This window comes from Oncorhynchus keta, chromosome 4, assembly GCF_023373465.1.
Source record: "Oncorhynchus keta strain PuntledgeMale-10-30-2019 chromosome 4, Oket_V2, whole genome shotgun sequence".
Lineage (NCBI taxonomy): Eukaryota > Metazoa > Chordata > Actinopteri > Salmoniformes > Salmonidae > Oncorhynchus > Oncorhynchus keta.
Window position 1 is genome coordinate 5,970,219 of NC_068424.1, and position 25,467 is coordinate 5,995,685.

The 25,467-nt window shown below is 49.1% G+C and overlaps 1 protein-coding gene and 3 long non-coding RNA genes across 14 annotated transcripts in view; 2 read left to right on the forward strand and 2 right to left on the reverse strand.

The window, feature by feature from the left end:
• The window catches only part of LOC118379288 (translocating chain-associated membrane protein 1-like 1), a 44,514-nt gene that overhangs the window by 16,647 nt on the left and 2,400 nt on the right, over positions 1 to 25,467 (forward strand). For 2 of the 4 annotated variants that reach the window (XM_052498990.1, XM_052498977.1), the window contains 9 exons: positions 1,475 to 1,538; positions 5,633 to 5,757; positions 7,224 to 7,340; positions 7,587 to 7,645; positions 11,034 to 11,118; positions 11,595 to 11,665; positions 12,651 to 12,755; positions 18,136 to 18,279; positions 25,152 to 25,324. In XM_052498990.1, the coding sequence (XP_052354950.1) occupies positions 5,707 to 5,757; positions 7,224 to 7,340; positions 7,587 to 7,645; positions 11,034 to 11,118; positions 11,595 to 11,665; positions 12,651 to 12,755; positions 18,136 to 18,279; positions 25,152 to 25,324 (805 nt within the window). In that variant the 5' untranslated portion in view covers positions 1,475 to 1,538; positions 5,633 to 5,706. The remainder of the gene's footprint in view (positions 1 to 1,474; positions 1,539 to 5,632; positions 5,758 to 7,223; positions 7,341 to 7,586; positions 7,646 to 11,033; positions 11,119 to 11,594; positions 11,666 to 12,650; positions 12,756 to 18,135; positions 18,280 to 25,151; positions 25,325 to 25,467) is intronic. The other 2 variants (XM_052498994.1, XM_052498985.1) reach the window with 1 other exon arrangement.
• LOC127916668 (uncharacterized) lies at positions 2,763 to 3,594 on the reverse strand. Of its 2 annotated transcripts, none has more exons than XR_008095495.1 (3): positions 3,575 to 3,594; positions 3,247 to 3,283; positions 2,763 to 2,901 (listed from the first exon to the last, which is right to left on the reverse strand). It is a non-coding gene; the product is annotated as an uncharacterized LOC127916668 (long non-coding RNA). The 2 variants fall into 2 exon arrangements; XR_008095501.1 differs by lacking the exon at positions 2,763 to 2,901 and adding an exon at positions 3,052 to 3,095.
• On the reverse strand, positions 6,561 to 7,217 carry LOC127916665 (uncharacterized). Of its 5 annotated transcripts, none has more exons than XR_008095492.1 (3): positions 6,979 to 7,217; positions 6,800 to 6,885; positions 6,561 to 6,737 (listed from the first exon to the last, which is right to left on the reverse strand). It is a non-coding gene; the product is annotated as an uncharacterized LOC127916665 (long non-coding RNA). The 5 variants fall into 5 exon arrangements; XR_008095491.1 differs by having other exon boundaries at positions 6,561 to 6,706; positions 6,800 to 6,916; XR_008095489.1 differs by having other exon boundaries at positions 6,800 to 6,916.
• Positions 15,308 to 17,112, forward strand: LOC127916664 (uncharacterized). 3 transcript variants are annotated; one of them, XR_008095485.1, is made up of 3 exons: positions 15,308 to 15,548; positions 15,731 to 16,014; positions 16,777 to 17,112. It is a non-coding gene; the product is annotated as an uncharacterized LOC127916664 (long non-coding RNA). The 3 variants fall into 3 exon arrangements; XR_008095486.1 differs by having other exon boundaries at positions 15,308 to 15,510; positions 15,587 to 16,014; XR_008095487.1 differs by having other exon boundaries at positions 15,308 to 15,400.

Genomic DNA, 25,467 nt, shown 5'->3' on the forward strand with positions numbered 1-25,467 from the left:
GGCCGTACTGGGGTTTAGGCAGGGCCGTACTGGTGTTTAGGCAGGGCCGTACTGGGGTTTAGGCAGGGCCGTACTGGGGTTTAGGCAGGGCCGTACTGGGGTTTAGGCAGGGCCGTACTGGTGTTTAGGCAGGGCCGTACTGGGGTTTAGGCAGGGCCGTACTGGGGTTAGGCGGGGCCGTACTGGGGGTTAGGCAGGTGGGGTTTAGGCAGGGCCGTACTGGGGTTTAGGCAGGGCCGTACTGGGGTTAGGCGGGCCGTACTGGGGGTTAGGCAGGTGGGGGTTAGACAGGGCCGTACTGGGGTTTAGGCAGGGCCGTACTGGGGTTTAGGCAGGGCCGTACTGGGGTTAGGCGGGGCCGTACTGGGGGTTAGGCAGGTGGGGGTTAGACAGGGCCGTACTGGGGTTTAGGCAGGGCCGTACTGGGGTTTAGGCAGGGCCGTACTGGGGTTAGGCGGGGCCGTACTGGGGGTTAGGCGGGGCCGTACTGGGGGTTAGGCAGGTGGGGGTTAGACAGGGCCGTACTGGGGTTTAGGCAGGGCCGTACTGGGGGTTAGGCAGGTGGGGGTTAGGCGGGGCCGTACTGGGGTTAGACAGGTGGGGGTTAGGCGGGGCCGTACTGGGGGTTAGGCGGGGCCGTACTGGGGGTTAGGCAGGGCCGTACTGGGGTTTAGGCGGGTGGGGGTTAGGCGGGGCCGTACTGGGGGTTAGGCGGGTGGGGGTTAGGCGGGGCCGTACTGGGGGTTAGGCGGGGCCGTACTGGGGGTTAGGCAGGTGGGGGTTAGGCAAGGCTGTACTGGGGGTTAGGCAGGTGGGGGTTAGGCAGGTGGGGGTTAGGCAGGTGGGGGTTAGGCGGGGCCGTACTGGGGGTTAGGCGGGTGGGGGTTAGGCAAGGCTGTACTGGGGGTTAGGCAGGTGGGGGTTAGGTGGGGCTGTACTGGGGGTTAGGCAGGTGGGGGTTAGGTGGGGCTGTACTGGGGGTTAGGCAGGTGGGGGTTAGGCGGGGCTGTACTGGGGGTTAGGCAGGTGGGGGTTAGGCGGGGCCGTACTGGGGGTTAGGTAAGGCTGTACTGGGGGTTAGGCAGGTGGGGTTAGGCAGGTGGGGGTTAGGCAGGTGGGGGTTAGGCGGGGCTGTACTGGGGGTTAGGCAGGTGGGGGTTAGGCGGGGCTGTACTGGGGGTTAGGCAGGTGGGGGTTAGGCGGGGCTGTATTGGGGGTTAGGCGGGGCTGTATTGGGGGTTAGGCGGGGCTGTACTGGGGGTTAGGCGGGGCTGTACTGGGGGTTAGGCGGGGCTGTACTGGGGGTTAGGCGGGGCCGTACTGGGGGTTAGGCGGGGCTGTACTGGGGGTTAGGCAGGTGGGGGTTAGGCGGGGCTGTACTGGGGGTTAGGCGGGGCCGTACTGGGGGTTAGGCAGGGCTAATCCTGTGTTTTATGTCTAAACAATCCTCTCCCTTGGCCCCTCTGTGATCCAGGTCACCTCGAAGGTTGCAGTGCTGTTCATCACTGTCCAATACAACGTTACCATCTCTGAAAATGGTGAGTTTAACTTTTATATTGTTCCCCATATTAACTTTTAGCAATTTATACATTTTAAATAGATTTTTTATTTAATTTTACTTGGTCAACTGTATGCTCCGATATGGAGGTTATATCGACTTCCTCTTTTTGCTTTCATACATTTTTTTTCATGACATTTTATTTTGAATGAATGACAAAGCAAAAAAAATCCTTGTGACATCCTCATTTCTTACCCACCTTTTTGTCAGTGTGTCTGGTACTACTTTGCCTGTCAGTGTAGAAACTTAACTCGGCAGCCTATAACTAGAATATACTTGTAGTTCTAGAATCAGAAGGATTCTCCTGTCGGGTTACAGAATAGAACTCTACTCTATTGGCCTTCCACTTCTAGAACACTCTTCCCACTTCTAGAACACTCTTTTTTTCCCCCCCTGTGATGCTACATTTAGTCTTCTTGATTTATAATGTTCTCCTGTTAGGTTGTCCGGGAATAATTGGGGCTAGGGTTTACTACAGGCTACAGCATCACAGCCTCGGTTGTGTCCAAAATGGCACCCTATTCCATATGTGGTGCTCTGCTTTTGACCAGGGCCTATTGGGTAGTGCGCTATATAGGGAAAATGTTGAATGAATATTTTTCTACAAACTCCTCCTGTATGTAAACACTCATTCTATAACAGTGGAGCTCCAAACTAATTTATTCTAGCCATTCTACTTCCTGCTCTACTTAATCCTAAAAGTTCTACATCCTGTACTACTTAAACCTAGCAGTTCTACTTCCTACTCTACTTTGACTTATATAAAGTCATGTGCGAGGTGCTGATGGAATGTGTTTCGTGATGTCGGATTTTATTTGAAGAGCAGATATTCTTGGCAGGCCGCTTCCCAAATGGCACCCTATTCCTGACACGGTGCATTCCTTTAGACCAGAGCCCTATGGACCCTGGTCTAAAGTAGTGCACTACATAGGGAATAGGGTGTCATAGGGCTCTGGTCTAAAGTAGTGCACTACATAGGGAATAGGGTGACATAGGGCTCTGGTCGAAAGTAGTGCACTACATAGGGAATAGGGTGTCATTTGGGACATATGTTCAGTTTACGGTGCTCATAAGCCCTCTGTCATTCATTAACAGGCTGGTGTTTTCAGCTAAATTACTTGAGTAGCAGGTCAGTCAGGTATTTCCTAGTCAAGTTGCCTTTTCAGCTTGAGGAAACGTTTTCCTCACTTGTTATATATAGCATGTGGTATGTGGTTCTAAACCCTTCTTAAAGCATCCATGAAGGCCTTTATAAAGGCTTTGAAACCTTAATAAATGCTACATGTATGTTTGTCTGAAGTGGGACCTTGGTGTGGTTATAGTGCCGGCTCCTACAGTGGGACCTTGGTCTGGTGGTTATAGTGCCGGCTCCTACAGTGGGACCTTGGTCTGGTGGTTATAGTGCCGGCTCCTACAGTGGGACCTTGGTCTGGTGGTTATAGTGCCGGCTCCTACAGTGGGACCTTGGTGTGGTTATAGGGCCGGCTCCGACAGTGGGACCTTGGTGTGGTTATAGTGCCGGCTCCTACAGTGGGACCTTGGTCTGGTGGTTATAGTGCCGGCTCCTACAGTGGGACCTTGGTGTGGTTATAGGGCCGGCTCCTACAGTGGGACCTTGGTGTGGTTATAGGGCCGGCTCCTACAGTGGGACCTTGGTGTGGTAATAGGGCCGGCTCCTACAGTGGGACCTTGGTGTGGTTGTAGTGCCGGCTCCTACAGTGGGACCTTAGTGTGGTTATAGGGCCGGCTCCGACAGTGGGACCTTGGTGTGGTTTTAGGGCCGGCTCCTACAGTGGGACCTTGGTGTGGTTTTAGGGCCGGCTCCGACAGTGGGACCTTGGTGTGGTCTGGTGGTTATAGGGCCGGCTCCTACAGTGGGACCTTGGTGTGGTCTGGTGGTTATAGGGCCGGCTCCTACAGTGGGACCTTGGTGTGGTCTGGTGGTTATAGTGCCGGCTCCTACAGTGGGACCTTGGTGTGGATAGGTGGTTATAGAGCCGGCTCCTACAGTGGGACCTTGGTGTGGTTATAGTGCCGGCTCCTACAGTGGGACCTTGGTGTGGTTATAGGGCCGGCTCCTACAGTGGGACCTTGGTGTGGTTATAGGGCCGGCTCCTACAGTGGGACCTTGGTGTGGTCTGGTGCTTATAGTGCCGGCTCCTATAGTGGGACCTTGGTGTGGTTATAGGGCCGGCTCCGACAGTGGGACCTTGGTGTGGTTATAGGGCCGGCTCCTATAGTGGGACCTTGGTGTGGTTATAGGGCCGGCTCCGACAGTGGGACCTTGGTGTGGTTATAGGGCCGGCTCCTATAGTGGGACCTTGGTGTGGTCTGGTGGTTATAGGGCCGGCTCCTACAGTGGGACCTTGGTGTGGTTATAGGGCCGGCTCCGACAGTGGGACCTTGGTGTGGTTATAGGGCCGGCTCCTACAGTGGGACCTTGGTGTGGTAATAGGGCCGGCTCCTACAGTGGGACCTTGGTGTGGTTATAGGGCCGGCTCCGACAGTGGGACCTTGGTGTGGTTATAGTGCCGGCTCCTACAGTGGGACCTTGGTGTGGTTATAGGGCCGGCTCCTACAGTGGGACCTTGGTGTGGTTATAGGGCCGGCTCCGACAGTGGGACCTTGGTGTGGTTATAGGGCCGGCTCCTACAGTGGGACCTTGGTGTGGTTATAGTGCCGGCTCCTACAGTGGGACCTTGGTGTGGTTATAGTGCCGGCTCCTACAGTGGGACCTTGGTGTGGTTGTAGTGCCGGCTCCGACAGTGGGACCTTGGTGTGGTTATAGGGCCGGCTCCTACAGTGGGACCTTGGTGTGGTTATAGTGCCGGCTCCTACAGTGGGACCTTGGTGTGGTTGTAGTGCCGGCTCCGACAGTGGGACCTTGGTGTGGTTATAGGGCCGGCCCCTACAGTGGGACCTTGGTGTGCTTATAGTGCCGGCTCCGACAGTGGGACCGTGGTGTGGTTATAGGGCCGGCTCCTACAGTGGGACCTTGGTGTGGTAATAGGGCCGGCTCCTATAGTTGGACCTTGGTGTGGTTATAGTGCCGGCTCCTACAGTGGGACCTTGGTGTGGTTACAGGGCCGGCTCCTACAGTGGGACCTTGGTGTGGTTATAGTGCCGGCTCCTACAGTGGGACCTTGGTGTGGTTATAGGGCCGGCTCCTACAGTGGGACCTTGGTGTGGATAGGTGGTTATAGTGCCGGCTCCTACAGTGGGGCCTTGGTGTGGTTATAGTGCCGGCTCCTACAGTGGGACCTTGGTGTGGTTATAGGGCCGGCTCCTACAGTGGGACCTTGGTGTGGTTATAGGGCCGGCTCCTACAGTGGGACCTTGGTGTGGTTATAGGGCCGGCTCCGACAGTGGGACCTTGGTGTGGTTATAGGGCCGGCTCCTACAGTGGGACCTTGGTGTGGTTATAGGGCCGGCTCCTACAGTGGGACCTTGGTGTGGTCTGGTGCTTATAGTGCCGGCTCCGACAGTGGGACCTTGGTGTGGTTATAGTGCCGGCTCCGACAGTGGGACCTTGGTGTGGTTATAGGGCCGGCTCCGACAGTGGGACCTTGGTGTGGTCTGGTGGTTATAGGGCCGGCTCCTACAGTGGGACCTTGGTGTGGTTATAGGGCCGGCTCCTACAGTGGGACCTTGGTGTGGTTATAGTGCCGGCTCCGACAGTGGGAACTTGGTGTGGTTATAGTGCCGGCTCCGACAGTGGGACCTTGGTGTGGTTATAGGGCCGGCTCCGACAGTGGGACCTTGGTGTGGTTATAGTGCCGGCTCCAACAGTGGGACCTTGGTGTGGTTATAGTGCCGGCTCCGACAGTGGGACCTTGGTGTGGTTTTAGGGCCGGCTCCTACAGTGGGACCTTGGTGTGGTTTTAGGGCCGGCTCCTACAGTGGGACCTTGGTGTGGTTATACCGTTTGACATGTTCTCTCTTATCGATGTATCTTTCCCCCTGTCTCCAATCTGTCCATTTCACATGCAAAATACTCCCATCAGAAGGTCCAGCAGAGACAGTCGGGAATAAAGGGTTTATTAAGGCGAAATGCTTTGTGTGTCTCCCTATCAGAAGGCCTATCAGAGGAGAGCGTGGTGAACCACTTCCACCACGGGCTGAAGGATCTGGCTACGATCTTCTTCTACATGCTGGTGGCCATCATCATCCACGCTATCATCCAGGAGTATGTACTGGACGTAAGGACACACACACACTCAGACACACACACACTCAGACACACACACACTCAGACACACACACACACTCAGACACACACACACTCAGACACACACACACTCAGACAGACACACTCTCAGACACACACTCAGACAGACACACACTCAGACACACTCAGACACACACACACTCAGACACACACACACTCAGACACACACACACACACACTCAGACACACACACACACTCAGACACACACACACACACACACACACACACACACACACACACACACACACACACACACACACACACACACACACTCAGACACACACACACACACACACACACACACTCAGACACACACACACACACACACACTCAGACACACACACACACACACACACACACACACACACTCAGACACACACACACACACACACACACACACACACACACACACACACACACACACACACACACACACACACACACACACACACACACACACACACACACACACACACACACACACACACACACACACACACACACACACACACACACACACACACACACACACACACACACACACACACACACACACACTCAGACACACACACACACACACACACACTCAGACACACACACACACACACTCAGACACACACACACACCCAGACACACACACTCAGACACACACACACACACACACACTCAGACACACACACACACACACACACACGGTCAGACACACACACTGGCAGTTTTATTATTCTTCTAATAAAATTGGATAATAATTAATTACCTCTAACCTCTCTCTATCTATACACCACCACCTCTAACCTCTCTCTATCTATACACCACCACCTCTAACCTCTCTCTATCTATACACCACCACCTCTAACCTCTCTCTATCTATACACCACCACCTCTAACCTCTCTCTATCTATACACCACCACCTCTAACCTCTCTCTATCTATACACCACCACCTCTAACCTCTCTCTATCTATACACCACCACCTCTAACCTTTCTCTGTCTATACACCACCACCTCTCACCTCTCTCTATCTATACACCACCACCTCTAACCTCTCTTTATCTATACACCACCACCTCTAACCTCTCTCTATCTATACACCACCACCTCTAACCTCTCTCTATCTATACACCACCACCTCTAACCTCTCTCTATCTATACACCACCACCTCTAACCTCTCACTGTCTATACACCACCACCTCTAACCTCTCTCTATCTATACACCACCACCTCTAACCTCTCTCTATCTATACACCACCACCTCTAACCTCTCTCTATCTATACACCACCACCTCTAACCTCTCTCTATCTATACACCACCACCTCTAACCTCTCTCTATCTATACACCACCACCTCTAACCTCTCTCTATCTATACACCACCACCTCTAACCTCTCTCTGTCTATACACCACCACCTCTAACCTCTCTCTATTTGTTACGCAGAAAATCAACCGAAAGATGCACTTCTCTAAGACCAAGCACAGCAAGTTCAACGAGTCAGGCCAGCTCTCTGCTTTCTACCTGTTCTCCTTCGGGTGGGGAACCAGCATCCTCATGTCTGTATGTGCTTTAAACTATAATGTGTGTGTGTGTGTGTGTGTGTGTGTGTGTGTGTGTGTGTGTGTGTGTGTGTGTGTGTGTGTGTGTGTGTGTGTGTGTGTGTGTGTGTGTGTGTGTGTGTCGGTGGTTTTAAATGGTCTACATTCTGGGCTGTGTTGTTTACTGGGCTAGTGGGGTGTTCCTGTTTTGTTTAAGACCATCTGATTGGTGCGTGTGAGACTTTTTTTTTGTTTGTTTCTCTTCCAGGAGAACTTCCTGTCCAACCCAGTGAGTCTGTGGGATGGGTACCCTCATACCCTGATGACGTAAGTCCTGAACCCTTTTTCTATGCCAAACCCAAACATTATACTCATCAGACTTGAGTACTGTCTCTTTTTTGTTTTAAAGAGTTTAAAAAGTTAAACATGTACAACTAAATGTTTCTGACTGTTTTTACACATCATCTTTGTGGGTTGTTTCCTTGTAATGGCCAACGCTCATCATTCACAGGACTCCTCAGTTCCCGAATGTCAACTGGTGGGATATTTGCATAGAAGTGGGTGGCTTTGTTGAAACACACAGACAGACTGTTTGTACTTAGAGAGCATTAGTTCTCTTAACTATCTCCGTGGAAACCGTTCTGCTTATTCTAGCTTCAGAGATGTTCCTGTGTTAGTCACAGGATTTCAGGTTGGAAAGGTGGTTAGTAAGATGGTTAGTTAGGGTTAGTTGGGATTAGTAAGATGGCTAGTTAGGATTAGTAAAATGGCTAGTTAGGGTTAATAAGATGGCTAGTAATGGTTATTGTGTTAGTCACAGGATTTCAGGTTGGAAAGGTGGTTAGTTAGGGTTAGTTAGGATTAGTAAGATGGCTAGTTAGGGTTAATAAGATGGCTAGTAATGGTTATTGTGTTAGTCACAGGATTTCCATAGTTAAGTGTCAAAGTAGATTTTTTTTGCCTAATATAGACATACCAACAGAAATGCTTCTACTGACAGAAAGAGCTCACCTTTCTGGTCAACGTAGTTATACCTGGCTGAGGTCATTTTTGAGGACACAAACTCAAGTACACCGTGCAAATAGGACGAATCAGTGGAGTGATATATATATCAATCACATTTTATAAACGTCATACTATAATATTTCACCTTCTAACTAAATACATGTGATCGTACATAATGACAAGCTTGGGACCGTTTCGTATATAACGAACAGACAATTTTCATCCCAGCGTCCTCCGACCAATGCAAAGATGTCATATCAAACGCATGCTTTACTCGTTACAACGTTTAAAACACAGGGCGATATCTGTCCTTCTGTGACCGAGAGGAAACTGGTCTTCTTTCAATTCGACAAAATGATTTCGTATTCTTTCATGTTGAAAGCTCTAAGCTCTCCACTAGGGTAGCCTTAGGGTTAGAGTGTAGAGGAGGCAGGGTGCCTCGTGGTTAGAGTGTTGGACCAGTAACCGAAAGGTTGCAAGTTCAAACCCCGAGCTGACAAGGTTCAAATCTGTCAATCTGCCCCATTGTAAATAATAATGTGTTCTTAACTGACTGGTTAAATAATAAATAATATGCTGTATTGGAGTTGAGTTTTTAAATTATTATTATTATTATTTTTTTAATAGGAGTTGGTGTTTTTATTTATTTTTTAAATAGGAGCTTGGGGCGTTTACATAAAAAAAAAGGATTTGGGGGCGTTTACATTAAAAAAAAGGATTTGGGGGCGTTTCTTTTAAAAAGGATTTGGGGGCGTTTCTTTTAAAAAAAGGATTTGGGGGCGTTTCTTTTAAAAAGGATTTGGGGCGTTTCTTTTAAAAAGGATTTGGGGGCGTTTCTTTTAAAAAGGATTTGGGGGCGTTTCTTTTAAAAAGGATTTGGGGGCGTTTCTTTTAAAAAGGATTTGGGGCGTTTCTTTTAAAAAGGATTTGGGGGCGTTTCTTTTAAAAAGGATTTGGGGCGTTTCTTTTAAAAAGGATTTGGGGGCGTTTCTTTTAAAAGGATTTGGGGGCGTTCTTTAAAAAGGATTTGGGGGCTTTTAAAAAGGATTTGGGGGCGTTTCTTTTAAAAAGGATTTGGGGGCGTTTCTTTTAAAAAGGATTTGGGGGCGTTTCTTTTAAAAAGGATTTGGGGGCGTTTCTTTTAAAAAGGATTTGGGGCGTTTCTTTTAAAAAGGATTTGGGGGCGTTTCTTTTAAAAAGGATTTGGGGGCGTTTCTTTTAAAAAGGATTTGGGGGCGTTTCTTTTAAAAAGGATTTGGGGGCGTTTCTTTTAAAAAGGATTTGGGGGCGTTTCTTTTAAAAAGGATTTGGGGGCGTTTCTTTTAAAAAGGATTTGGGGGCGTTTCTTTTAAAAAGGATTTGGGGGCGTTTCTTTTAAAAGGATTTGGGGGAGTTTCTTTTAAAAAGGATTTGGGGGCGTTTCTTTTAAAAAGGATTTGGGGGCGTTTCTTTTAAAAAAGGATTTGGGGGCGTTTCTTTTAAAAGGATTTGGGGGCGTTTCTTTTAAAAAGGATTTGGGGGCGTTTCTTTTAAAAAGGATTTGGGGGCGTTTCTTTTAAAAAGGATTTGGGGGCGTTTCTTTTAAAAAGGATTTGGGGGCGTTTCTTTTAAAAAGGATTTGGGGGCGTTTCTTTTAAAAAGGATTTGGGGGCGTTTCTTTTAAAAAGGATTTGGGGCGTTTCTTTTAAAAAGGATTTGGGGGCGTTTCTTTTAAAAAGGATTTGGGGGCGTTTCTTTTAAAAAGGATTTGGGGGCGTTTCTTTTAAAAAGGATTTGGGGGCGTTTCTTTTAAAAAGGATTTGGGGGCGTTTCTTTTAAAAAGGATTTGGGGGCGTTTCTTTTAAAAAGGATTTGGGGGCGTTTCTTTTAAAAAGGATTTGGGGGCGTTTCTTTTAAAAGGATTTGGGGGCGTTTCTTTTAAAAAGGATTTGGGGGCGTTTCTTTTAAAAAGGATTTGGGGGCGTTTCTTTTAAAAAGGATTTGGGGGGCGTTTCTTTTAAAAAGGATTTGGGGGGCGTTTCTTTTAAAAATGATTTGGGAGGTGTTTCTTTTAAAAATGATTTGGGAGGTGTTTCTTTTAAAAAGGATTTGGGAGGTGTTCTCTTCAAACCCTCCTCTATGGAATGAGTGAATCATATCACTCAGCGTGACTTCTCCTAGGTACCTCTGTGTGTAACCCGTCTAGTGCTATTTAATAGCAAATTGTAGCTGCTTTTTTCTTTTTGTATGTGCAAAATGCTACTGTAACATTGTCTTACCTTCGTTGAATCCACTTGATTTATTTTGTTTTAAGTAGCTCTCGAGAAGTGTCTGCTCAATGAACTAAGAATATAAGGTAGTGATAGAATGGACTTGGTGTTTTGTTTGTGGTGCTTGTAGGTTCCAGATGAAATTCTATTTTATCAACCAGATGTCCTGTTTGTAGGTTCCAGATGAAATTCTATTTTATCAACCAGATGTCCTGTTTGTAGGTTTCAGATGAAATTCTATTTTATCAACCAGATGTCCTGTTTGTGGTGCTTGTAGGTTCCAGATGAAATTCTATTTTATCAACCAGATGTCCTGTTTGTAGGTTCCAGATGAAATTCTATTTTATCAACCAGATGTCCTGTTTGTAGGTTCCAGATGAAATTCTATTTTATCAACCAGATGTCCTGTTTGTAGGTTCCAGATGAAATTCTATTTTATCAACCAGATGTCCTGTTTGTAGGTTCCAGATGAAATTCTATTTTATCAACCAGATGGGCTACTGGCTTCACGCTCTGCCTGAGATCTACTTCCAGAAGACCAAGAAGGTGAGCACTTAGTACACACAGTACTCCAACAGACTATGTGTACTACGTGTATGTGTACTACGTGTATGTGTACTATGTGTACTACGTGTATGTGTACTATGTGTATGTGTACTATGTGTATGTGTACTACGTGTATGTGTACTACGTGTATGTGTACTACGTGTATGTGTACTACGTGTATGTGTACTATGTGTACTACGTGTATGTGTACTATGTGTACTACGTGTATGTGTACTATGTGTATGTGTACTACGTGTATGTGTACTATGTGTATGTGTACTATGTGTATGTGTACTGTGTACTACTTGGATTGAATTGACTTAACTCACAAGTGAGTTCCTTGCTGATGTACTATTTGTGTTTCAAAAGAAGTTGAAACATTTTGACCACCATTTTTACTTATCGTCATTACAGAGTTAAATGTCGGCTGTTTGTTTTCCTGAAATCCTGAAGTCTCTTTTGCTGTTTGTTTGCAGGAGGATATTCCCCGACAGTTGGTGTATATCTCTCTGTACTTAGTTCACATCGCAGGAGCATACATTCTCAAGTAAGACTGGTTCACATCAACAACACTAGAAGATTATTGTGTTGTCCAATTGTACACAAAAAGTCCAGTGGAAAATCCACTTCCTCTACCGCTCTGAAAGACGCTTACACACAGAGGCTTGAGGTTGGATCAGAGGGCTGACTGATCCAACCGCCCTGCTGTAGAGGGCTGACTGGTCCAACCGCCCTGCTGTAGAGGGCTGACTGGTCCAACCGCCCTGCTGTAGAGGGCTGACTGATCCAACCGCCCTGCTGTAGAGGGCTGACTGGTCCAACCGCCCTGCTGTAGAGGGCTGACTGATCCAACCGCCCTGCTGTAGAGGGCTGACTGGTCCAACCGCCCTGCTGTAGAGGGCTGACTGATCCAACCGCCCTGCTGTAGAGGGCTGACTACAGCAGGGCGGTTGGATCAGGGGGCTGACTACAGCAGGGCGGTTGGATCAGGGGGCTGACTACAGCAGGGCGGTTGGATCAGGGGGCTGACTACAGCCGGGCGGTTGGATCAGGGGGCTGACTACAGCAGGGCGGTTGGATCAGGGGGCTGACTACAGCAGGGCGGTTGGATCAGGGGGCTGACTACAGCAGGGCGGTTGGATCAGAGGGCTGACTACAGCAGGGCGGTTGGATCAGAGGGCTGACTACAGCAGGGCGGTTGGATCAGGGGGCTGACTACAGCAGGGCGGTTGGATCAGGGGGCTGACTACAGCAGGGCGGTTGGATCAGGGGGCTGACTACAGCAGGGCGGTTGGATCAGGGGGCTGACTACATTTCTACTCTGTCCACGGCTCCTCTTTTTTGATATGACAATTAGATGGTTGGAAATTGACACACCATAGCAAGGCTAGGGTTCGTGGTTAAAATAGCCGTTTTCTAGCCAAAGAAAGGCGAAGTATTTCCTTACCTCTCTGTGAGGCTCGAACCGTCTAATTAGTTGTCATTACTGTGGTAACAGAGGGATCTAACGGCGTCCATTTTGTGTCTTCCAGTCTGAATCGTCTGGCTCTGGTCCTGCTGGTGCTGCACTACTTCGTAGAGCTTCTCTTCCACGTGTCGCGCCTGGTCTACTTCAGCAACGAGAAGAGACAGACTGGGTGAACACACACACACACACACACACACACACACACACACAGAGAGAGACTGGGTGAACACACACACACACACAGAGACTGGGTGAACACACACACACACACACACACACACACACACACACACACACACACACACACACACACACACACACACACACACACACACACACACACACACACACACACACACACACACACACACACACACAGAGACTGGGTGAACACACACACACACACACAGAGAGACTGGGTGAACACACACACACACACACACACACACACACACACACACACAGAGAGACTGGGTGAACACACACACACACAGACAGAGAGACTGGGTGAACACACACACACACACACACACACAAAAGACAGAGAGATTGGGTGAACACACACACACACAAAGACAGAGAGACTGGGTGAACACACACACACACACACACACACAGACAGACTGGGTGAACATGCACACACACAGACAGAGAGACTGGGTGAACACGCACACACACACACAGACAGAGAGACTGGGTGAACACACACACACACAGACAGAGAGACTGGGTGAACACACACAGACAGAGAGACTGGGTGAACACACACACACACACAGAGAGACTGGGTGAGTTGAGGTTACACAGCACACTTCAAAGCCCTACAACAAAATATCCCTATAAAGCCAACTTGGCATTTTAGACCAGGATGTTAGTCAGTCTACAGGTCTTGTGTTATGATGTGTGTTTATCTATTAAGACATCATCTGTTCCGGACGACTGTGTGATCACTCTCTCCGTAGCCGACGTGAGTAAGACCTTTAAACAGGTCAACATTACACAAGGCTGCAGGGCCAGACAGACTACCAGGACGTGTGATCTGTGTGCTCCAGGCGTGTGCTGACCAACTGGCAGGTGTCTTCACCGACATGTTCAACCTCTCCCTGATTGAGTCTGTAATACCAACATGCTTCAAGCAGAGCACCATAGTCCCTGTGCCCAAGAACACAAAGGCAACCTGCCTAAATGACTACAGACCTGTAGCTCTCAAGTCCGTAGCCATGAAGTGCTTTGAAAGGCTGGTCATGGCTCACAACGACACCATTCTCCCAGAGACCCTAGACACACTCCAATTTGCATACCGTCCCAACAGATCCACATATGATGCAATCTCTATTGCGCTCCACACTGCCCTTTCCCACCTGGACAAAAGGAACACCTATGCTGAATGCTGTTCATTGACTACAGCTCAGCGTTCAACACCATAGTGTCCTCAAAGCTCATCACTAAGCTAAGGACCCTGGGACTAAACATCTCCCTCTGCAACTGGATCCTGGACTTCCTGACGGGCCTCCCCAGGTGGTAAGGATAGGTAGCAACACATCAGCCACGCTGATCCTCAACACGGGGGCCCCTCAGGGGTGCGTGCTCAGCCCCCTCCTGTACTCTTTGTCATTCATGACAACTGCATGGCCAGAAACGACTCCATCGCCATCACTAAGTTCGCAGACGACGACAACAACAGTGGTAGGCCTGATCACCGACAACGACGAGACAGCCTATAGGGAGGAGGTAAGAGACCTGGCTGGCAGGTGCCAGAATAACAACCTCTCCCTCAACGTGATCAAGACAAAGGAGATGATTGTGGACAACAGGAAAAGGAGGACGGAGCACGTCCCCCATTCTCATCGACGGGGCTGTAGTGGAGCAGGTTGGGAGCTTCATGTTCCTTGGTGTCCACATCACCAACAAACTAACATGGTCCAAACACACCAAGACAGTCATGAAGAGGGCACGACAAAACCTATTCCCCCTCAGGAAACTAAAAAGATTTTCCATGGGTCCTCAGATCCTCAAAAGGTTCTACAGCTGCACCATTGAGAGTATCCTGACTGGATGCATCACTGCCTGGTACGGCAACTGCTCGGCCTCCGACTGCAAGGCACTACACAGGGTAGTGCGAACGGCCCAGTACATCACTGGGGCTAAGCTTCCTGCCATCCAGGACCTCTATAACAGGCGCTGTCAGAGGAAGGCCCTAAAAATTGTCAAAGACCCGAGCCACCCCAGTCATAGACTGTTCTCTCTACTAGCGCATGGCAAGCGGTACCGGAGTGCAAAGTCTAGGACAAAAAGGCTTGTCAACAGTTTTTACCCCCCAAGCCATAAGACTCCTGACTTCTGCTGCTAATCTCTGTTTATCATATATGCATAGTCACTTTAACTATACATTCATGTACATACTACCTAAATGGCCCGACCAACCAGTGCTCCTGCACATTGGCTAACCGGGCTATCTGCATTGTGTCCCACCACCCACCAACCCCTCTTTTAAACTACTGCTACTCTCTGTTCATCATGTATGTATAGTCACTTTAACCATATCTACATGTGCATACTACCTCAATCAGCCTGACTAACCGGTGTCTGTATGTAGCCTCGCTACTGTATATAGCCTCGCTACTGTATATAGCCTCGCTACTGTATATAGCCTGTTGAATAGAACACCTGTTGTATTCGGCACACGTAACACATAACCTTTGATTTGATCATAGTGTTTATCTATTAGACAGTCTACTACAGGTCTGGTGTTTATCTATTAGACAGTCTACTACAGGTCTGGTGTTTATCTATTAGACAGTCAGTCTACTACAGGTCTGGTGTTTATCTATTAGACAGTCAGTCTACTACAGGTCTGGTGTTTATCTATTAGACAGTCAGTCTACTACAGGTCTGGTGTTTATCTATTAGACAGTCTACGACAGGTCTGGTGTTTATCTATTAGACAGTCAGTCTACTACAGGTCTGGTGTTTATCTATTAGACAGTCAGTCTACTACAGGTCTGGTGTTTATCTATTAGACAGTCAGTCTACTACAGGTCTGGTGTTTATCTATTAGACAGTCTACGACAGGTCTGGTGTTTATCTATTAGACAGTCTACTACAGGTCTGGTGTTTATCTATTAGACAGTCGGTCTACTACAGGTCTGGTGTTTATCTATTAGACAGTCTACGACAGGTCTGGTGTTTATCTATTAGACAGTCTACTACAGGTCTGGTGTTTATCTATTAGACAGTCGGTCTACTACAGGTCTTGTGTTTATCTATTAGACAGTCTACTACAGGTCTGGTGTTTATCTATTAGACAGTCAGTCTACTACAGGTCTGGTGTTTATCTATTAGACAGTCTACTACAGGTCTGGTGTTTATCTATTAGACAGTCAGTCTACTACAGGTCTGGTGTTTATCTATTAGACAGTCTACTACAGGTCTGGTGTTTATCTATTAGACAGTCTACTACAGGTCTGGTGTTTATCTATTAGACAGTCTACTACAGGTCTGGTGTTTATCTATTAGACAGTCTACTACAGGTCTGGTGTTTATCTAGTAGACAGTCTACTACAGGTCTTGTGTTTATCTAGTAGACAGTCGGTCTACTACAGGTCTGGTGTTTATCTATTAGACAGTCAGTCTACTACAGGTCTGGTGTTTATCTATTAGACAGTCAGTCTACTACAGGTCTGGTGTTTATCTATTAGACAGTCAGTCTACTACAGGTCTGGTGTTTATCTATTAGACAGTCTACTACAGGTCTGGTGTTTATCTATTAGACAGTCAGTCTACTACAGGTCTGGTGTTTATCTATTAGACAGTCAGTCTACTACAGGTCTGGTGTTTATCTATTAGACAGTCAGTCTACTACAGGTCTGGTGTTTATCTATTAGACAGTCAGTCTACTACAGGTCTGGTGTTTATCTATTAGACAGTCAGTCTACTACAGGTCTGGTGTTTATCTATTAGACAGTCAGTCTACTACAGGTCTGGTGTTTATCTATTAGACAGTCTACTACAGGTCTGGTGTTTATCTATTAGACAGTCTACTACAGGTCTGGTGTTTATCTATTAGACAGTCAGTCTACTACAGGTCTGGTGTTTATCTATTAGACAGTCTACTACAGGTCTGGTGTTTATCTATTAGACAGTCTACTACAGGTCTGGTGTTTATCTATTAGACAGTCAGTCTACTACAGGTCTGGTGTTTATCTATTAGACAGTCAGTCTACTACAGGTCTAGTGTTTATCTATTAGACAGTCTACTACAGGTCTGGTGTTTATCTATTAGACAGTCTACTACAGGTCTGGTGTTTATCTATTAGACAGTCAGTCTACTACAGGTCTGGTGTTTATCTATTAGACAGTCAGTCTACTACAGGTCTGGTGTTTATCTATTAGACAGTCTACTACAGGTCTGGTGTTTATCTATTAGACAGTCAGTCTACTACAGGTCTGGTGTTTATCTATTAGACAGTCAGTCTACTACAGGTCTGGTGTTTATCTATTAGACAGTCTACTACAGGTCTGGTGTTTATCTATTAGACAGTCTACTACAGGTCTGGTGTTTATCTATTAGACAGTCTACTACAGGTCTGGTGTTTATCTATTAGACAGTCTACTACAGGTCTGGTGTTTATCTATTAGACAGTCAGTCTACTACAGGTCTAGTGTTTATCTATTAGACAGTCTACTACAGGTCTGGTGTTTATCTAGTAGACAGTCTACTACAGGTCTGGTGTTTATCTATTAGACAGTCAGTCTACTACAGGTCTGGTGTTTATCTATTAGACAGTCAGTCTACTACAGGTCTGGTGTTTATCTATTAGACAGTCAGTCTACTACAGGTCTGGTGTTTATCTATTAGACAGTCTACTACAGGTCTGGTGTTTATCTATTAGACAGTCTACTACAGGTCTGGTGTTTATCTATTAGACAGTCAGTCTACTACAGGTCTGGTGTTTATCTATTAGACAGTCTACTACAGGTCTGGTGTTTATCTAGTAGACAGTCTACTACAGGTCTGGTGTTTATCTATTAGACAGTCAGTCTACTACAGGTCTGGTGTTTATCTATTAGACAGTCAGTCTACTACAGGTCTGGTGTTTATCTATTAGACAGTCAGTCTACTACAGGTCTGGTGTTTATCTATTAGACAGTCAGTCTACTACAGGTCTGGTGTTTATCTATTAGACAGTCAGTCTACTACAGGTCTGGTGTTTATCTATTAGACAGTCAGTCTACTACAGGTCTGGTGTTTATCTATTAGACAGTCTACTACAGGTCTGGTGTTTATCTATTAGACAGTCAGTCTACTACAGGTCTGGTGTTTATCTATTAGACAGTCTACTACAGGTCTGGTGTTTATCTATTAGACAGTCTACTACAGGTCTGGTGTTTATCTATTAGACAGTCAGTCTACTACAGGTCTGGTGTTTATCTATTAGACAGTCAGTCTACTACAGGTCTGGTGTTTATATATTAGACAGTCTACTACAGGTCTTGTTATGATAGTGTTGATAAAGAATGGTCATGTAACATGTCTGTCTCTCCACAAGGTTTTCCATCTGGGCGGTGCTGTTTGTCCTTGGACGGCTGCTCACCCTGTCCCTGTCTGTCCTGACTGTGGGCTTCGGCCTGTCCAACGCTGATCAACAGGGACTGGACCTGGCTAACGGGAACTTCAATGTGCTCATAGTTCGGTGAGAGAGAGCGTGTAATGGTGGTGGCTTGGCTGGAGTGAAACTTAACTAAAGACAATTTACTAGTTGTAGTTTTATTATTATTATTATTTATTATTATTTTTAATTTTATTTAACTAGTCAAGTCAGTTAAGAACACATTCTTACTTTCAATGATGGCCTAGAAACAATGGGTTAACTGCCTGTTCAGGGGCAGAACGGGGGTTTGAACTTGCAACCTTCCGGTTACTAGTCCAACGCTCTAACCACTAGGCTACGCTGCCGCCCCTCCGCTCTAACCACTAGGCTACCCTGCCGCCCCTCCACTCTAACCACTAGGCTACCTGCCGCCTCTACACTCTAACCACTAGGTTACGCTGCCACCTCTACACTCTAACCACTAGGCTACCTGCCACCTCTACACTCTAACCACTAGGCTACCTGCCTCCTCTACACTCTAACCACTAGGCTACGCTGCCACCTCTACACTCTAACCACTAGGCTACCCTGCCGCCCCTCCACTCTAACCACTAGGCTACACTGCCGCCCCTCCACTCTAACCACTAGGCTACGCTGCCACCTCTACACTCTAACCACTCGTCTACGCTGCCACCTCTACACTCTAACCACTAGGCTACGCTGCCTCCTCTACACTCTGACCACTAGGCTACGCTGCCACCTCTACACTCTAACCACTAGGCTACGCTGCCTCCTCTACACTCTAACCACTAGGCTACGCTGCCTCCTCTACACTCTAACCACTAGGCTACGCTGCCACCTCTACACTCTAAACACTAGGCAACGCTGCCGCCTCTACACTCTAACAACTAGGCTACGCTGCCGCCTCTACACTCTAACCACTAGGCTACCTGCCGCCTCTACGCTCTAACCACTACGCTACCCTGCCGCCTCTACACTCTAACCACTAGGCTACCTGCCGCCTCTACACTCTAACCACTAGGCTACGCTGCCGCCTCTACACTCTAACCACTAGGCTTCCTGCCGCCTCTACGCTCTAACCACTAGGCCACCCTGCCACCTCTACACTCTAACCACTAGGCTACGCTGCCGCCTCTACACTCTAACCACTAGGCTACGCTGCCGCCTCTACGCTCTAACCACTAGGCTACCTGCCGCCTCTACGCTCTAACCACTAGGCTACGCTGCCGCCTCTACGCTCTAACCACTAGGCTACCTGCCGCCTCTACGCTCTAACCACTAGGCTACGCTGCCGCCTCTACGCTCTAACCACTAGGCTACGCTGCCGCCTCTACGCTCTAACCACTAGGCTACCTGCCGCCTCTACACTCTAACCACTAGGCTACCTGCCGCCTCTACGCTCTAACCACTAGGCTACGCTGCCGCCTCTACGCTCTAACCACTAGGCTACGCTGCCGCCTCTACGCTCTAACTACTAGGCTACCATATGTAGAATGTATGCACACATGACTGTAAGTCGCTTTGGATAAAAGCGTCTGCTAAATGGCATATATTATTATTATTATATTGCCTGCCGCCTCTACGCTCTAACCACTAGGCTACCTGCCGCCTCTACACTCTAACCACTAGGCTACCCTGCCCCCTCCACTCTAACCACTAGGCTACGCTGCCGCCCTCCACTCTAACCACTAGGCTACACTGCCTCCTCTACACTCTAACCACTAGGCTACGCTGCCACCTCTACACTCTAACCACTAGGCTACCCTGCCGCCCCTCCACTCTAACCACTAGGCTACACTGCCGCCCCTCCACTCTAACCACTAGGCTACGCTGCCACCTCTACACTCTAACCACTCGTCTACGCTGCCACCTCTACACTCTAACCACTAGGCTACGCTGCCTCCTCTACACTCTGACCACTAGGCTACGCTGCCACCTCTACACTCTAACCACTAGGCTACGCTGCCTCCTCTACACTCTAACCACTAGGCTACGCTGCCTCCTCTACACTCTAACCACTAGGCTACGCTGCCACCTCTACACTCTAAACACTAGGCAACGCTGCCGCCTCTACACTCTAACAACTAGGCTACGCTGCCGCCTCTACACTCTAACCACTAGGCTACCTGCCGCCTCTACGCTCTAACCACTACGCTACCCTGCCGCCTCTACACTCTAACCACTAGGCTACCTGCCGCCTCTACACTCTAACCACTAGGCTACGCTGCCGCCTCTACACTCTAACCACTAGGCTTCCTGCCGCCTCTACGCTCTAACCACTAGGCCACCCTGCCACCTCTACACTCTAACCACTAGGCTACGCTGCCGCCTCTACACTCTAACCACTAGGCTACGCTGCCGCCTCTACTCTTTAACCACTAGGCTACCTGCCGCCTCTACGCTCTAACCACTAGGCTACCTGCCGCCTCTACGCTCTAACCACTAGGCTACCTGCCGCCTCTACGCTCTAACCACTAGGCTACGCTGCCGCCTCTACACTCTAACCACTAGGCTACCTGCCGTCTCTACGCTCTAACCACTAGGCTACCTGCCGCCTCTACACTCTAACCACTAGGCTACCTGCCGTCTCTACGCTCTAACCACTAGGCTACGCTGCCGCCTCTACGCTCTAACCACTAGGCTACGCTGCCGCCTCTACGCTCTAACCACTAGGCTACCATATGTAGAATGTATACACACATGACTGTAAGTCGCTTTGGATAAAAGCGTCTGCTAAATGGCATATATTATTATTATTATATTGCCTGCCGCCTCTACGCTCTAACCACTAGGCTACCTGCCGCCTCTACGCTCTAACCACTAGGCTACGCTGCCGCCTCTACGCTCTAACCACTAGGCTACGCTGCCGCCTCTACACTCTAACCACTAGGCTACGCTGCCGCCTCTACACTCTAACCACTAGGCTACCTTGCCGCCTCTACACTCTAACCACTAGGCTACCTGCCACCTCTACACTCTAACCACTAGGCTACGCTGCCGCCTCTACACTCTAACCACTAGGCTACCTGCCACCTCTACACTCTAACCACTAGGCTACCCTGCCGCCTCTACAGTCTAACCACAAGGATACCTGCCGCCTCTACACTCTAACCACTAGGCTACGCTGCCGCCTCTACACTCTAACCGCTAGGCTACCTGCCTCCTCTACTCTCTAACCACTAGGCTACCTGCCGCCTCTACGCTCTAACCACTAGGATACCTGCCGCCTCTACACTCTAACCACTAGGCTACGCTGCCGCCTCTACACTCTAACCGCTAGGCTACCTGCCTCCTCTACACTCTAACCACTAGGCTACCTGCCGCCTCTACGCTCTAACCACTAGGCTACGCTGCCGCCTCTACGCTCTAACCACTAGGCTACCTGCCGCCTCCGCTCTAACCACTAGGCTACCTGCCGCCTCTACGCTCTAACCACAAGGATACCTGCCGCCTCTACACTCTAACCACTAGGCTACGCTGCCGCCTCTACACTCTAACCACTAGGCTACCTGCCACCTCTACAGTCTAACCACTAGGCTACCCTGCCGCCTCTACACTCTAACCACTAGGCTACCTGCCCCCTCTACGCTCTAACCACTAGGCTACCCTGCCGCCTCTACACTCTAACCACTAGGCTACGCTGCAGCCTCTACACTCTAACCACTAGGCTACCTGCCGCCTCTACTCTCTAACCACTAGGCTACCTGCCGCCTCTACGCTCTAACCACTAGGATACCTGCCGCCTCTACACTCTAACCACTAGGCTACGCTGCCGCCTCTACACTCTAACCGCTAGGCTACCTGCCTCCTCTACACTCTAACCACTAGGCTACCTGCCGCCTCTACGCGCTCTAACCACACTAGGCTACGCTGCCGCCTCACAAGGATACCTGCGCTCACTCTAACCACTAGGCTACCTGCCGCCTCTCCGCTCTAACCACTAGGCTACCTGCCGCCTCTACGCTCTAACCACAAGGATACCTGCCGCCTCTACACTCTAACCACTAGGCTACGCTGCCGCCTCTACACTCTAACCACTAGGCTACGCTGCCGCCTCTACGCTCTAACCACTAGGCTACGCTGCCGCCTCTACACTCTAACCACTAGGCTACCTGCCGCCTCTCTACGCTCTAACCACTAGGCTACCTGCCGCCTCTACGCTCTAACCACAAGGATACCTGCCGCCTCTACACTCTAACCACTAGGCTACCTGCCGCCTCTAACCACTCTAACCAACCACTAGGCTACCCTGCCGCCTCTACACTCTAACCACTAGGCTACCTGCCGCCTCTACGCTCTAACCACTAGGATACCTGCCGCCTCTACGCTCTAACCACTAGGCTACGCTGCCGCCTCTACGCTCTAACCACTAGGCTAAGCTGCCGCCTCTACACTCTAACCACTAGGCTACGCTGCCGCCTCTACACTCTAACCACTAGGCTACCTTGCCGCCTCTACACTCTAACCACTAGGCTACCTGCCACCTCTACACTCTAACCACTAGGCTACGCTGCCACCTCTACACTCTAACCACTAGGCTACCTGCCACCTCTACACTCTAACCACTAGGCTACCCTGCCGCCTCTACACTCTAACCACTAGGCTACCTGCCCCCTCTACGCTCTAACCACTAGGCTACCCTGCCGCCTCTACACTCTAACCACTAGGCTACCCTGCCGCCTCTCCACTCTAACCACTAGGCTACCCTGCCTCCTCTACACTCTAACCACTAGGCTACCTCCTCTACACTCTAACCACTAGGCTACCTCCTCTACACTCTAACCACTAGGCTACCCTGCCTCCTCTACACTCTAACCACTAGGCTACCCTGTCGCCCCTCCACTCTAACCACTAGGCTACCCTGCCTCCTCTACACTCTAACCACTAGGCTACCTCCTCTACACTCTAACCACTAGGCTGCCTCCTCTACACTCTAACCACTAGGCTACCTCCTCTACACTCTAACCACTAGGCTACCCTGCCTCCTCTACACTCTAACCACTAGGCTACCCTGCCTCCTCTACACTCTAACCACTAGGCTACCCTGCCTCCTCTACACTCTAACCACTAGGCTACCCTGCCTCCTCTACACTCTAACCACTAGGCTACCCTGCCTCCTCTACACTCTAACCACTAGGCTACCTGCCGCCCCTCCACTCTAACCACTAGGCTACCCTGTCGCCCCTCCACTCTAACCACTAGCCTACCCTGCCGCCCCTCCACTCTAACCACTAGGCTACCCTGCCTCCTCTACACTCTAACCACTAGGCTACCTGCCGCCCTCCACTCTAACCACTAGGCTACCCTGCCGCCCCTCCACTCTAACCACTAGGCTACCCTGCCTCCTCTACACTCTAACCACTAGGCTACCCTGCCTCCTCTACACTCTAACCACTAGGCTACCTGCCGCCCCTCCACTCTAACCACTAGGCCACCTCCCTCCTCTACACTCTAACCACTAGGCTACCTGCCGCCCCTCCACTCTAACCACTAGGCCACCTCCCTCCTCTACACTCTAACCACTAGGCTACCTGCCGCCCCTCCACTCTAACCACTAGGCTACCTGCCGCCCCATAGTAGGGAGGAAGACCTTTCAGATGGTAGAGAAAAGAGGATTAGGAACAGAGTCTAGTATAGAAATGAGCCACTTCGACTGTGACGGTGTTCTCACAGTCTGGACCCAGTTTGGCTACTGCATCAAATGTAATATTTGGTGTCTAACTACTGTCTCTTCTCAGGATCGCTGTGACTAACTACTGCCTCAAATGTAATATTTGGTGACTAACTACTGTCTCTTCCCAGGATCGCTGTGTCTAACTACTGTCTCTTCCCAGGATCGCTGTGTCTAACTACTGTCTCTTCCCAGGATCGCTGTGTCTAACTACTGCCTCAAATGTAATATTTGGTGACTAACTACTGTCTCTTCCCATGATCGCTGTGTCTAACTACTGCCTCAAATGTAATATTTGGTGACTAACTACTGTCTCTTCCCAGGATCGCTGTGTCTAACTACTGCCTCAAATGTAATATTTGGTGTCTAACTACTGTCTCTTCTCAGGATCGCTGTGACTAACTACTGTCTCTTCTCTTCCCAGGATCGCTGTGTCTAACTACTGTCTCTTCTCAGGATCGCTGTGACTAACTACTGCCTCAAATGTAATATTTGGTGACTAACTACTGTCTCTTCCCAGGATCGCTGTGTCTAACTACTGTCTCTTCCCAGGATCGCTGTGTCTAACTACTGTCTCTTCCCAGGATCGCTGTGTCTAACTACTGCCTCTTCTCTTCCCAGGATCGCTGTGTCTAACTACTGTCTCTTCTCCGAATCGCTGTGCCTAACTACTGTCTCTTCTCTTCTCAGGATCGCTGTGTCTAACTACTGTCTCTTCCCAGGATCGCTGTCTCTAACTACTGCCTCAAATGTAATATTTGGTGTCTAACTACTGTCTCTTCCCAGGATCGCTGTCTCTAACTACTGCCTCAAATGTAATATTTGGTGTCTAACTACTGTCTCTTCCCAGGATCGCTGTGACTAACTACTGTCTCTTCTCTTCCCAGGATCGCTGTGTCTAACTACTGTCTCTTCTCTTCTCCGAATCGCTGTGTCTAACTACTGTCTCTTCTCTTCTCAGGATCGCCGTGACTAACTACTGTCTCTTCTCTTCCCAGAATCGATGTGTCTAACTACTGTCTCTTCTCTTCCCAGGATCGCTGTGTCTAACTACCGTCTCTTCTCTTGCCAGGATCGCTGTGACTAACTACAGTCTCTTCTCTTCCCAGGATCGCTGTGTCTAACTACTGTCTCTTCTCTTCCCAGGATCGCTGTGTCTAACTACTGTCTCTTCTTTTCCCAGGATCGCTGTGTCTAACTACCACCTCTTCCCAGGATCGCTGTGTCTAACTACCACCTCTTCCCAGGATCACTGTGTCTAATTACAGTCTTCTGTTCACAGGATCACTGTGCTGGCCACCATCTGTGTGACTCAAGCCTTCATGATGTGGAAGTTCATCAACTTCCAGCTGAGGAGGTGGAGAGAGCAGGCCCAGGCCCAGGCCCAGACCCAGGCCCAGCCCGTGAAACCCAAGAAGCTCCAAGCTCCCAAGACCAAGTCCAAGAAAGACAAAGGTGAGTCACGATGTTGTCTAAGTTAAAACACGTCTTGTTCTTTCTCTGCTTTTAAGTTGTCTGTTTTTTAATCGGGATCCATCTAGAATTTTTATTTAATCAGTCAAGTCAGTTAAGAACAAATTCTTATTTACAATGACAGC